This window comes from Rattus norvegicus, chromosome 3 (genome assembly GCF_021556685.1).
Source record: "Rattus norvegicus strain SHRSP/BbbUtx chromosome 3, alternate assembly SHRSP_T2T, whole genome shotgun sequence".
NCBI classification, from domain to species: domain Eukaryota; kingdom Metazoa; phylum Chordata; class Mammalia; order Rodentia; family Muridae; genus Rattus; species Rattus norvegicus.
In genome coordinates, this window is record NC_141536.1 from 136,072,787 (window position 1) to 136,087,354 (window position 14,568).

The following is a 14,568-nucleotide window of genomic DNA, read 5'->3' on the forward strand; positions in this document are numbered from 1 at the left end:
GGGTGATAAGCATGGATCTATCTGCATTCTTCTACATGTTGACCTCCAGTTGAACCAGCACCATTTGCTGAAAATGCTATCTTTTTTCCATTGGATGGTTTTGGCTCCTTTGTCAAAAATCAAGTGACCATAGGTGTGTGGGTTCATTTCTGGGTCTTCAGTTCTATTCCATTGGTCTATCTGTCTGTCTCTGTACCAATACCATGCAGTTTTATCACTATTGCTCTGTAAAACTGCTTGAGTTCAGGGATAGTGATTCCCCCTGAAGTCCTTTTATTGTTGAGGATAGTTTTAGCTATCCTGGGTTTTTTGTTATTCCAGATGAATTTGCAAATTGTTCTGTCTAACTCTTTGAAGAATTGGATTGGTATTTTGATGGGGATTGCATTGAATCTGTAGATTGCTTTTGGTAAAATGGCCATTTTTACTATATTGATCCTGCCAATCCATGAGCATGGGAGATCTTTCCATCTTCTGAGGTCTTCTTCAATTTCCTTCTTCAGTGTCTTGAAGTCTTATTGTACAGATCTTTTACTTGCTTTGTTAAAGTCACACCGAGGTACTTTATATTATTTGGGTCTATTATGAAGGGTTTCGTTTCCCTAATTTCTTTCTCGGCTTGTTTCTCTTTTGTATAGAGGAAGGCAACTGATTTATTTGAGTTAATTTTATACCCAGCCACTTTGCTGAAGTTGTTTATCAGCTTTAGTAGTTCTCTGGTGGAACTTTTGGGATCACTTAAATATACTATCATATCATCTGCAAATAGTGATACTTTGACTTCTTCTTTTCCGATCTGTATCCCCTTGACCTCCTTTTGTTGTCTGATTGCTCTGGCTAGAACTTCAAGAACTATATTGAATAAGTAGGGAGAGAGTGGGCAGCCTTGTCTAGTCCCTGATTTTAGTGGGATTGCTTCAAGTTTCTCTCCATTTAGTTTAATGTTAGCAACTGCTTTGCTCTATATGGCTTTTACTATGTTTAGGTATGGGCCTTGAATTCCTATTCTTTCCAGGACTTTTATCATGAAGGGATGTTGAATTTTGTCAAATGCTTTCTCAGCATCTAATGAAATGATCATGTGGTTTTGTTCTTTCAGTTTGTTTATATAATGGATCACGTTGATGTTTTTCTGTATATTAAACCATCCCTGCATGCCTGGGATGAAGCCTACTTGATCATGGTGGATGATTGTTTTGATGTGCTCTTGGATTCGGTTTGCCAGAATTTTATTGAGTATTTTTGCATCGATATTCATAAGGGAAATTGGTCTGAAGTTCTCTTTCTTTGTTGGGTCTTTGTGTGGTTTAGGTATAAGAGTAATTGTGGCTTCATAGAAGGAATTCGGTAGTGCTCCATCTGTTTCAATTTTGTGGAATAGTTTGGATAATATTGGTATGAGGTCTTCTATGAAGGTCTGATAGAATTCTGCACCAAACCCGTCTGGACCTGGGCTCTTTTTGGTTGGGAGACCTTTAATGACTGCTTCTATTTCCTTAGGAGTTATGGGGTTGTTTAACTGGTTTATCTGTTCCAGATTTAACTTCGGTACCTGGTATCTGTCTAGGAAATTGTCCATTTCCTGCAGATTTTCAAGTTTTGTTGAATATAGGCTTTTATAGTAAGATCTGATGATTTTTTGAATTTCCTCTGAATCTGTAGTTATGTCTCCCTTTTCATTTCTGATTTTGTTAATTTGGACACACTCTCTGTGTCCTCTCATTAGTCTGGCTAAGGGTTTATCTATCTTGTTGATTTTCTCAAAGAACCAACTTTTGGTTCTGTTGATTCTTTCTATGGTCCTTTTTGTTTCTACTTGGTTGATTTCAGCTCTGAGTTTGATTATTTCCTGCCTTCTATTCCTCCTGGATGTATTTGCTTCTTTTTGTTCTAGAGCTTTTAGGTGTGCTGTCAAGCTGCTGACATATGCTCTCTCCTGTTTCTTTCTGCAGGCACTCAGCGCTATGAGTTTTCCTCTTAGCACAGCTTTCATTGTGTCCCATAAGTTTGGGTATGTTTTCATTAAATTCTAAAAAGTTTTTAATTTCTTTCTTTATTTCTTCCTTGACCAGGTTATCATTGAGTAGAGCATTGTTCAATTTCCATGTATATGTGGGCATTCTTCCCTTATTGTTGTTAAAGACCAGTTTTAGGCCGTGGTGGTCCGATAGCACGCATGGGATTATTTCTATCTTTCTGTACCTGTTGAGGCCCGTTTTTTGACCAATTATATGGTCAATTTTGGAGAAAGTACCATGAGGAGCTGAGAAGAAGGTATATCCTTTTGCTTTAGGATAGAATGTTCTATAAATATCTGTTAAGTCCATTTGGCTCATGACTTCTCTTTGTCTACGTCTCTGTTTAATTTCTGTTTCCATGATCTGTCCATTGATGAGAGTGGGGTGTTGAAATCTCCTACTATTATTGTGTGAGGTGCAATGTGTGTTTTGAGCTTTAGTAAGGTTTCTTTTACGTATGTAGGTGCCCTTATATTTGAGGCATAGATATTTAGGATTGAGAGTTCATCTTGGTGGATTTTTCCTTTGATGAATATGAAGTGTCCTTCCTTATCTTTTTTGATGACTCTTAGTTGAAAATTGATTTTATTTGATATTAGAATGGCTACTCCAGCTTGCTTCTTCTGACCATTTGCTTGGAAAGTTGTTTTCCAGCCTTTCACTCTGAGGTAGTGTCTGTCTTTGTCTCTGAGGTGTGTTTCCTGTAGGCAGCAGAATGCAGGGTCCTTGTTGCGTATTCAGTTTCTTAATCTATGTCTTTTTATTGGGGAGTTGAGGCCATTGATGTTGAGAGATATTAAGGAATAGTGATTATTGCTTCCTGTTATATTCATATTTGGATGTGAGGTTATGTTTGTGTGCTTTTCTTTTCATTGTTTTGTTGCCAAGACGATTAGTTTCTTGTTTCTTCTAGGGTATAGCTTGCCTCCTTATGTTGGGCTTTACCATTTATTATCCTTTGTAGTGCTGAATTTGTAGAAAGATATTGTGTAAATTTGGTTTTGTCATGGAATATCTTGGTTTCTCCATCTATGTTAATTGAGAGGTTTGCAGGATACAGTAACCTGGGCTGGCATTTGTGTTCTCTTAGGGTCTGTAAGACATCAGTCCAGGATCTTCTGGCCTTCACAGTTTCTGGCGAAAAGTCTGGTGTGATTCTGATAAGTCTGCCTTTATATTTTACTTGACCTTTTCCCTTACTGCTTTTAATATTCTTTCTTTATTTTGTGCATTTGGTGTTTTGACTATTATGTGATGGGAGGTGTTTCTTTTCTGGTCCAATCTATTTGGAGTTCTGTAGGCTTCTTGTATGCCTATGGGTATCTCTTTTTTTAGGTTAGGGAAGTTTTCTTCTATGATTTTGTTGAAGATATTTACTGGTCCTTTGAGCTGGGAGTCTTCACTCTCTTCTATACCTGTTATCCTTAGGTTTGATCTTCTCATTGAGTCCTGGATTTCCTGTATGTTTTGGACCAGTAGCTTTTTCTGCTTTACATTATCTTTGACAGTTGAGTCAATGATTTCTATGGAATCTTCTGCTCCTGAGATTCTCTCTTCCATCTCTTGTATTCTGTTGGTGAAGCTCGTATCTACAGCTCCTTGTCTCTTCTTTTGGTTTTCTATATCCAGGGTTGTTTCCATGTGTTCTTTCTTGATTGCTTCTATTTCCATTTTTAATTCCTTCAACTGTTTGATTGTGTTTTCCTGGAATTCTTTCAGGGATTTTTGTGACTCCTCTCTATGGGCTTCTACTTGTTTATTTATGATTTCCTGGAATTCTATTAGGGATTTTTGCGATTCCTCTCCGTAGGCTTCTACTTGTTCTCTAAGGGAGTTCTTCACATCTTTCTTGAAGTCCTCCAGCATCATGATCAAATATGATTTTGAAACTAGATCTTGCTTTTCTGGTGTGTTTGGATATTCCATGTTTGTTTTGATGGGAGAATTGGGCTCCGATGGTGCCATGTAGTCTTGGTTTCTGTTGCTTGGGTTCCTGCCCTTGCCTCTGGCCATCAGATTATCTCTAGTGTTAATTTGTTCTGCTATTTCTGACAGTGGCTAGACTGTCCTATAAGCCTGTGTGTCAGGAGTGCTGTAGACCTGTTTTCCTGTTTTCTTTCAGCCTGTTATGGGGACGGAGTGTTCTGCTTTCGGGCGTGTAGTTTTTCCTCTGTACAGGTCTTCAGCTGTTCCTGTGGGCCTGTGTCTTGAGTTCACCAGGCAGGTCACTTGCAGCAGAAAAGTTGGTCTTACCTGTGGTCCCAAGGCTCAAGTTTGCTCGCGGGGTGCTGCTCACGAGCTCTTTGTGGAGGCAGCAACCAGGAAGATCTGCACCGCCGTTTCCCGGGAGCTTCAGTGCACCAGGGTTCCAGATGGTGTTTGGTGTTTTCCTCTGGAATCAGTAATGTGTGCAGAGTGCAGTCTCTTCTGGTTTCCCAGGTGTGTGTGCCTCTCTGAAGGTTTAGCTCTCCCTCCCACGGTATTTGGGTGCAGAGAACTGTTTATTCGGTCTGTTCCTTCAGGTTCCGGCGGTGTCTCAGGCGCAGGGGTCCTGCCGCTCCTGGGCCCTCCCCCACGGGAACCCAGAGGCCTTATACAGTTTCCTCTTGGGCCAGGGATGTGGGCAGGGGTGGGCATTGCGGTGGTCTCTTCTGCTCTGCAGCCTCAGGAGTGCCCACCTGACCAGGCGGTGAGGTCTCTCTCCCACGGGGTTTGGGAGCAGAGAGCTGCTGCGGGCCGGGATCCGCGGGTGTGGGACTCCCGGTAAACTCAGGGAGTGCCCGGTCCTAGAGGAATTCTGCCTCTGTGTGTCCCGAGTTCACCAGGCAGGTCACTTGAAGCAGAAAAGTTGGTCTTACCTGTGGTCCCAAGGCTCAAGTTTGCTCGCGGGGTGCTGCCCACGAGCTCTCTGCGGCGGCAGCAACCAGGAAGCAACATTTATACTTCTATCATCTCAAGATGTCTGCCAAAATCGGTTTCCTTCTTTTCAAATGCGTCTAGCTTGTGTCACATTGGCATAAAACTAGCTGGTACAAGCATCATGCCCAGTAAGAGTCTCAAGACTGAAGAGAGGACGCAAGCTGAAAAACATCATATCAGCTATGACCTATTTGATTATTTGTACACTATGTGATAGGTGGGTCCCAAATGTTTGCCTTCTGGGGACAGGGTGTAATAGAAGGTCGTAGGAAATTTGTAGTATTTAGACCAGGCATGCCATGATGTGCTAGGTATTTGAATTTTTTTAATCTCTGAAAAGTTTTACTATCAACATATAGTTTTATCATTTTTTCATTGAACATGTTGAGGTTGAGGTAATTTCTGTCTTTTTCTTTTTGTTAATAGAATACATGACACTTTTTCTTTGTATCGAGTTTGTTATTTGAAAACTGTATACATGTGTTCTGCTTACTCTCTTACTTTCTCCTTATTTTTCTTTCATCCCTGTCAAGCCCCACCCACACCCCCCTTTTCCACCATCCCCATCTTTTCCCCAGAATCATGACTTCTGGTTTTGTTTTTTGACCCATCTAGTTTAACCAGGGGACATTTGTATGACAATTGAATTCAAATGATCTCTTGGAGCCTGATGGATACACAACCGCAGGCACTGATTCTTCATCCTCCCAAATCTATCTGTAATGAATAGTTTATCAGAGAGGAGTAGTCACCCTGAGTCCTTCTTCTGACCATGCCTGACTAATAGTAATAGTAATAATAATAATAATAATGATAATAATAATAGGCTTATACCTGTACAGGGTAGGCATCTACAGCTACTGCATTTATTGTTGGAGTGATTGTGTCTGCCCTGAGTCTTAGAGAATCCTTTTACAATCATCATCATTACTATTACTTATGCGTGTATATTTGTGTGTGGTTTATGTACCTGTGGAGGTCAGAGGCATCTTCTGGAGCTCGGGATACAGCTAGTTAGGAGCTGCCAATCGTGGGTGCTGGGAATCAAACTCAGGTCTTCTGCAAGAACAAATCACGTTCTTGAATCTTGAGTCCAAGATTTCTATTTTTTCTTCTTCTTTTTTTTTTTTTAATTCTCGGAGCTGGAGACCGAACCCAGGGCCTTCCGCTTGCTAGGCAAGCGCTCTACCACTGAGCTAAATCCCCAACCCCCTCTATTTTTTATTCTTAGTGACAGACCATATTTGGTCATGTTATTTCCCTTGATTTATATATTGCTGAATTTTTCTTGTTAATATTTTTCTGGTGATTTTTCATTTATTTCTTTGAATATCATTGAATTCTTATTGTTCTTTATTTAGAATATGCCCACTGTATTTTCTGTCAAATTTCTAATGTAGTCTATAGATATGAAAATGCTGAACTTTTTTTCATTTTCCTTGAAATCAAAGGAAATTTGATTTCAAGACTGTGTGAAATTGAGATTATTTTTTCCTTTAGTGTTTGATGGACCTAGGAAACTTATTTTTTTGACTGTTTTGAGGAAATTTATTTTTATTATTCATTTATTCTAATAGCTTTTTGTCTGTTCAGAAGTATCATATTTCCAGAATCACTTAATCTGTATTATTCAAATGTTTGTTAATTGAACTATAATTTAAAATATATTATCTTAAAGTGTTGCAACTTTTCTCATTATTTATTACCATGACAATTTACACATATAAAAAGTGCAAATGAAATATAAACACATGCACAAAGAGCCTTGAGTCATCTTTTTAAAATGTTGCCTTATTTTTTCAAATTCAGGAACACCTTGAGTGAATTTTTGTTGGTAGTGCAAAGCCTAGTTTTCCTGAAAACTAACTATGGGCAGGCAGTTACCTATGATCTACAATGGTATGGGTAGCACAAATCTAAGGTTTCATGCACACATGCATCAGTGGGGCCACATCAACTGCACATTCTCGCTCATTTTCCAGTCACTCTTCCTCTGCTTGGGCATGTGAGTTTTATAAAAATCTAATATTTATTTGTTTTCCTATACATGCACACAAGTGTTTTTTTAATTCTGTTGAATATAGAGACTTATTTTGGGAAAATGGGTGTTTTTAGAACCTAGAGTCTTCAAGTGCACTGGCTCAAACTATTTCTTTTTTTATTTATTCAGGACATGGGGAGGGGAGTTAAGATGGTAGTGGGGGCAGAGAAAGGCAGAGAGAGAGAGAGAGAGAGAGAGAGAGAGAGAGAGAGAGAGGAGTAGAGAAGTAGAGGCTGGCCGTGAGTATGTGGAGGGGGGGAAGTGAATGGGGAGGGAAGAGGGAATAGACAAAGGGGGGAGAGGGTAAGAGAACAAGAGAGAAAGAGAGAGCAAGAGAGAACATGAACTATTTCTTCATTGAATTGTCTCCCTTTCACTCTCAGTAACATTTGATTACCTCCTACTTAAAGACAACATGCCTAATTTTATTGATTTCTTATTAAGTCCATGTTTTCTGTTTTGTTTTTTGTTTGTTTGAGACAGGGTTTCTCTAAAGAGTACTGGTTGTTAAGGAACTCACTATGTAGACTAGATCTTCCTGCCTCATCTTCCTAAGTGCTGGAATTAATTACCACCACACCCAGTCTGTAAGTTCATGTTTTAATTTGAGATTATGCTGTTTTTGTTGGTTATAATTATTTAAAAAACATATTATCTTAAAACCATACATTCCATTTCTTATGTTTAAAATCATTATTGCTATTTCTTTGTCAATTTTATACATATTTATAAGGCACTTTGATTACTTTCTTCCTACACTCTATCTTATTTCCTTCCCACTCATTTCAGCCCCTCTTATTCCTACCCATCTTTTTCCCAGATCCATGATTCTTGGTTTTGCTGCGAGACCATTTAGTTAAACCATCTGCGTAACTACTGGGAGAAACTATGCAAAAACTAAAAAAGACCCAAGCAATGTGTTTGGGGGCACTGATCTGAGAACGGCGACTCTGGAGCTCTTCCAGTTGTAAGACGCCACTGAGAAACCAGGGTGTTTGAGTTTAGACAGCATAACTCCTGTCTAGAGGCACCACTCTGCAAACTGATAGCTGGTGGATGAGAAGACTTCCGTTCTCTTTATCATTAAGTACATCGTTCTTATTCTTACTCATCTAGAACTTAGTGAATCCCTGCTCAATGACTTCAGACCAGTGAGTCCTACTTGTGTGCTCAGCATCTACCTCAGGGTGTCTCTTGAACCTGAGTTACTCTAAGCATGGCCCATAGAGTGGAAAGATGACTGTTTTCAGTGGCTAATGAGAAATGAAAAATTTTGGACTCTTGTTATGCTACTAGGTCAGTAGTCTTGGAGTTGGGGAGGGATAAACATTGGATTATAATAAGCATCTAGGGTATTATAGTCTTTCTAAAGTTCATTGGTAAGGCGTCTTAGTCACAGTTCTATTGTTATGAAGATATACCACAATCACAGCCATTCTTATAGGAGGAAGCATTTAATTGGGAGATTGCTTAGAGTTTCAGAAGCTTAATCTACTTTCATCATGCTAGGGAGCACAGCAAGAGACATGTAAGGAATGATGCTGGAGAAGTAGTTGAAAGCTACATCCTGAAGATTCACAGGCAGTGAAAGTGGGGGAGAGGGAGAGAGTAAGGCATAGCTACTTCAAAAAAGTCATTACCTTCTAGTCTTTCTAATTCTATCAAACAGTTGCACTCTTTGGTGAGTAAGCATTCAAATATGTGAACCCTATAGGGGCCGCTCTTATTCAAACCACCACAGCAGGTACAGACAAATAGTGAAGACATATCCATGGAAAGGAATCTTACACTCTTGGTTGTGAATGTATCCTTTAATGGCTAAGCCATCTCTCCAGTCCCATGGAAAGGAATCTTAAGTATTATCTGAAGAGTATATTATTTAATGTAGAGAGTATGGAGTCCAGAATACAGCTCATCGAACTCTTTAGCCTCCTAGAAAACTTGGTGATTAATATGATATTTTCAGTGGAATTGGGTGGCCTGAAGTTGGCAGCCTGATATTTGCTTCCTTCTCCATGGTAGTATGTGGCTCTCAGACTTAATCTTTCTACACCTGCATTGTATAAATGGCCTGCTGATGGGATTCTTTTCTGCCATGCCCTGACACAGATCGGGGAAGTGCTGATGCTTTAGATGGAATCAGCACTTGCAAACACCAGGCACCAGGTGCACAGTAAGGGTCTCTTAGTGTCAGAGATGGGCAACTATGGTCAAAGGCTAAAGTGGTCACTACTTACTTTTTAACAGTCTTATTGAAACCCTGCCACTCATCAGTTTCCACATAGTCTGTGACTGACAAGAAACAAAGGCAAACTGGAAATGGTTGACATAGATATCCAAATACTCCAAAATGTCAGAATAGTTATTCTCTAGCTTCTTTGGAGCATGTGCTGGACCCTGGTACAGACATCTCAGATGGGACTTAGTGATCTTCTGGTTTATCAGTGTTTCTCAAATAAGATTATTAGATTTGGTTCCCTTTCTGAGGGCAGAAGTTTCTAGTGTTTTCCATTACTAATTGGTGCCAAACAGATGCCGCTGCTGTTCTTTGTTGGGGAACCACTCCCTGAAGAGTGAGGCTACAGTCCAATCTCCACGTACCAACTTCAGAGACCTGGGAAGAGATACGTGAGGAATGTCCTCAAGAGCAAAGACAATGTACATGTGATGCCCTGGTAGGGGGGACAGGTAACAATCATTCATATCTCTGACCATATGTGTCATGAGACCAGAGCTCAGATGGACCTTAATGGTAGTATCTGGGACAGCTCTTGGTCTGCAAGGATGGCCACTAAGGTACCTTGCTGAGATTACTCCACCAAGTGCTCGGCGTCCAGACTCATGCCCAGAGCCCACAAATCTTATTGCGTGCTGGTGTCTAAAGATCTAATCTATGTGATGAATCTGTGTAGCGGAACATTTCTAAAATGCCAGGACATGAAAGCACAGACACTTGCAGAGCTTCTTAAGCCTGTAATTGCTGATTCCTGTAAATGGCAGGTATCTTTAGAAAAAGGAGCAGGCCTGGATCAGTGCTGTATGTAGATCCTTGTGGTGGATCTCAGTCAGAGAAGTCCCTCAGAACAAGTCATCTTCAACAGATTGAACTGTTTTGAGCCTGGGCTGCTGATGCTGAAGGAACAGATGAGAACCTAAGGAAACAATGAAAATGAGACAGGGTGGGGGAGGCTCAGGAAGCTTGTGGTTTATTGTCAGGAACACTCTCTACTCAACCATATCCCATTGTTAGTTAGCAGTTGGAAGAAGAAGGCTCTGGTCTACAGGTGTAACCACCAACTCAAACTCTGCTCGAGGGTGAGCTGTCTGCATCTGGGCTTTCCTTTGATCCAGCAGTATTTTTCTTATTGTTTTCACCCCATAAGTGCCCCAAAGAACCTTTTGGACTATTGCTTTGTGATGCAAGATCCTAGGAACAGTAGAGGATGTTCTGTCCCAGAAGGTGTTGATTGCTATCAGATTTAAGTCAATAGTTAAGCTATTAATTATTCTTGATAAGGGGTCTACTACCCCTGAATGGGAGCTGCTCCCAGAATTAGGCTGCCCCATACAAGTGCTGGAGCTTCTTCAAGGCCTGGAGAGAAAACAGTGGGGCCCCTTCTCTCACTCCCTCTCCATGCTGTGTGTCAGTGAAGGTTCCATAATATAACATCAGAATTCAGTAGGTTCTTTCCCCTGAATTCAAGGGAGGAGAATGAAGACCAGACAAAGAGCATTTGTTACTCAGGCTCAACATGCAGAACCAAAGACGACACAAGTATCCTGAAACCATGATGCCTAAGGCAGCTACTATTGTGAGTGGCCAGAGTCGGGGAAACAGGTTGGCCAGGTCTCTGTAGCTTGCATCCTTTTGGAACTCTTTTGCCCTTAAAACTTAAGAAGGAATTTGGGCAATTTGCCACTGGCCCCTCCTCAGGTCTCTAAGCATGGCTCTGTCACCACTCTTGTATCCCACCTCTGACTCTGCAGCCCTCACAACTGTGGAAAGGTGGACATAAGTTCTGTCTTACATATTCCAGTTCAGGTAAGGGACAGGTGTCTAGGCTTTTCTCGAATTTCTTACAGATGGTTCTTGTCAGCCTCAGCTTCATGAAGAAAGTTTGTGGTGGTTCTTCCTAAAGACAGAAAAATATTGAAGTGAGCAGACCCTTATTGGTGCCCATTCATAGACTTGTCTCAGCATTGGAAGAGACCTGGGCTCTCTCCTGGAGTTTTTCCAAGGCCTACTATCCCTTTCTTACAGGTGAAAGTCCTGGAGGGGATGGTCTAGTTTAGAGGTTAATAGGAGGAGGCAGTCTGGTATAGGCTAGGGGAAATCAGAGGCTGAGTCACATACCATTAGTATATCACCTACCTCAAATTCTCATATTCTATTCTACCAAAGGAAACCCAAGTTTCACTCTCAAAGTCGCCTGAACTAACCTACAAGGCTCTGGTTGGGTATTAGCTCTGCTGATAATTCAGCCCAAAGTGATGAAGCCAGATCTGCAGGGTGCTGTCACTTGACCTACATTTAAAAAAATTCTCATATTACAGTCACTATGCACTAGCACACCAGATTGGAATGATGGCTTATCCGGCGAGTTTCTATATAGTATGAGCTCTAAAATCTTCCTCCCGCTTCCTTCCACTGTATCCCTTTCCTTCTTTGCCTAGTCTCACACTCTTCCCATCCTTTTTTCCCACAAGACCAACTCTTCGTCTAGCAATGACATAGCCCTAACTCACAGGTAAGGTTCCAGCCTAAGAGACCTAACAGGACCAGCTAGGTGCTCTACAGAGATTTCCAGAGGTATCAGCTCTGTGCAAACCCTCTGCCTTTCCTCTGCTGAGGAAGGAGAATCCTCCCCCATGACCATAAGTGTGGCATTAGAAGATGAGCATTGCCAAACTAAGAGTATTCTGCGGGGATCCATCACCATTTTAGGATGGTTGTCCTATGTGGGCTATGTGAGTCTGTCAAGGACCCAGAGTAGGAAGGAATTAACTGAGAGAAGGAGCTGAGCTGGCAAGTGCTTCTCAGGACAGTTAGCTTGTCCTGACAGTCCTACCCTTTCTTTCTCTTCCTTTCACTTTCTCAATTTTCCCAATTACTTGTTTGTGCATGCATGTGTATGCACATGTATGTGCATGAAGCCTGGAGGGGCAGCAAGAGTGTTCCTCAGCAGCTCCCCATGTTACTTTTTAACACAGGATATGTCACTGAAGCTGAGGCTGAACTATACTAGGCTGGTCAACAACATGCCCTCTCCAGACTTTCCTGTCTCTGCCTTCCCTACACTAGTGTTACAGGGGTGCATCCCTGCGTCAGGCTTTTTTATGTGGGTGGTGAGGACCCAAACTCTAGCCCTTGTGTTTGTGTGGCAAGCACTTTACTGACAGATCCCTCTACATCTCTCCAACTCTTTTAATTCTTTAATATGCTTGTAAGTTGCCTATACACCTCTAATTATCACGTGAGCATGTTTCTGTAAGAAACTCCAATTAAACTCATTTGATTATCAACAAGAACAACAAAGTACAAACAAAGACAAGTACAAAAAGTATGAGAAAAGAACTCAGGAAGGATGGGAGAAGGACACTAGAGAGTAATGGGAGGCAAATATGTTGAAAATACATTATGTGAAGAAAAAGAAGAAAAAGAAAAAGAAAAAGAAAAAAGAAGAAAAAAAACAAAAAGAAAAAAAAAGGGGTTGGGGACTTAGCTCAGTGGTAGAGCACTTGCCTAGCAAGCACAAGGCCCTGGGTTCGGTCCCCAGCTCCGGGAAAAAAAAAAAAAGAAAGAAAAAGGAAAAAAAACAAAAAGAAAATACATTATGTACATTTATGAAATGTCATGATGAAACTTGTTACTGTGCATAGTAAATATATGGTAGCAAAAACTTTTAAAGGTGCTTTTGGCATATTTTCAGGCCTTGCCTATGGAATCTCTGTTTAAATATTTTCTTTGTTCAATAGAAAGATCTTCCTAGAAGTGAATATCCTGCAAAGTATTATTATTATTATTATTATTATTATTATTATTATTATTATTATTATTATTATTGAATCCAGTTCCTCCTGTATCAGCTTTCAAAACTGCTGAAACTACATTTGTATGCCACCATGCCTGATCTAAAATGTATTCTTTAATTATGTAAGTACTATCATAAAACATGATAATATTGCACAGTAATTTTTTTATGTGTGTAGACTTAATTTAAAAGAATGTGTAAGTTAAAAAAAAAAAGCATCCAAACCACTGAGCCATGTAGCTCAGCCATGGACTAAAAACGTCTAATGAAGACAAAGTGTCCTGCCTGCTTCATCGGGAAACAGCAAGTAGAGTGGACAAGATCACCCACCTGTACTTTAAAGAAACTCATGATGTGTATCAGCCTGTAGGCATATTCATCCTTGCTCTGCTTGTTGAATTCACTCAAAGCAAACTTCACTGTGTCAGGGTCACTGACTGCTTGATCAATGTAGAGTTTATCCGTTTCCGAACACCATGTGTGAGCTCCTTGGATGTAGATACCCAAGAGAGTCAGTAATATTGTCCAGAGCAGAGCCATCTTCCCCCCTGAAAAGAGGATGATGTGAGTTCTGTCTTCTGCCTTGGCTCTTACAGTCTTGCTCATTTAAGTCTACGCCTTAAGTTAATTTCCTGGGCCCTAGACTCCTCCCTCTGGGCCTCCTCTTGGTCATCACTCCATCCCCCTTGGTACCACCTCCCTCAGTCATTGCTGTTCATTCTCCTGTCCTGCCCAGGCAGAGTGGTTTGGATAGAACAAGTAAGATGAGAGGTTGAGGTGCCCCTGATCTGAGTCCCACCACACTAACTTCCTGTGACTCACTGGATAGAAGAGCCTTTAAGAGGACGCCCCATTGTCAGGAGCTGAAAGATTGAGAATTGGCCAGTTATTAGTGAAAGGTAATTTCTGAATAGGCCACTAGAGGGAGACAGCGACTCAGGAAAAGACAGGTTAAAGCTCTGGGAAGAATGAGAGCAACTTGAAATGATGTCTATGCCAGAGCTGCAGCGCGGGCACAGGGGAGGCAGTTGTCTCCTGTCTTGGGTTGATGTTCCTTAGGAATATTTCTCTGTGCCTCTGTGATAGGGAACTATCCCCTATCCCTGCGTAGCCCGAACGAACATTCTGATGTAGGCTTCTAGAAGATGGCACCAACACAGAGCTGTTTAGAGTTCAGAAATTCAAGGTAGGTGCAGTGCACTCCTGTGAATTTTCATCTAAGATCAGCCAGCTTTTTGGCTTCAGGGGTGAGTGGCCTCACCGAACTGTGCTGACTTTCTGCTTGATTATGTCAGTGCAATCTCTTCTTGGGGTTCTGCAGAGAACTTGCAAACGTGAAAAGGAGAGGGAGAAGAGGAGACGCCTCAGTGTGGTTAGGGGTGTCCCTGTTCTGTGGCCACTGGTGCCCTCTTGTGGCCATAATTATCAAAGCTCAGGGAATACAGTCACAGCCTTCAACCCCGGCACCAAATTGGACTGGGATATCTGAACCCCACACTCTCTTTTGAACAAGACTGAGACCTTGTCTTCATGGTGAAGTGTGCCTTCAGCCTATATC

General features: G+C 41.2%; 1 protein-coding gene across 1 annotated transcript; it reads right to left on the reverse strand.

The window, feature by feature from the left end:
* Positions 1 to 9,844: 9,844 nt before the first annotated feature.
* On the reverse strand, positions 9,845 to 13,605 carry Cstdc2 (cystatin domain containing 2). The gene is given in 3 exon segments (NM_001109522.1): positions 9,845 to 10,130; positions 11,007 to 11,111; positions 13,341 to 13,605. Coding segments are annotated over 3 exon segments (402 nt in total). The 5' UTR covers positions 13,551 to 13,605; the 3' UTR covers positions 9,845 to 10,043.
* Positions 13,606 to 14,568: the final 963 nt, after the last annotated feature.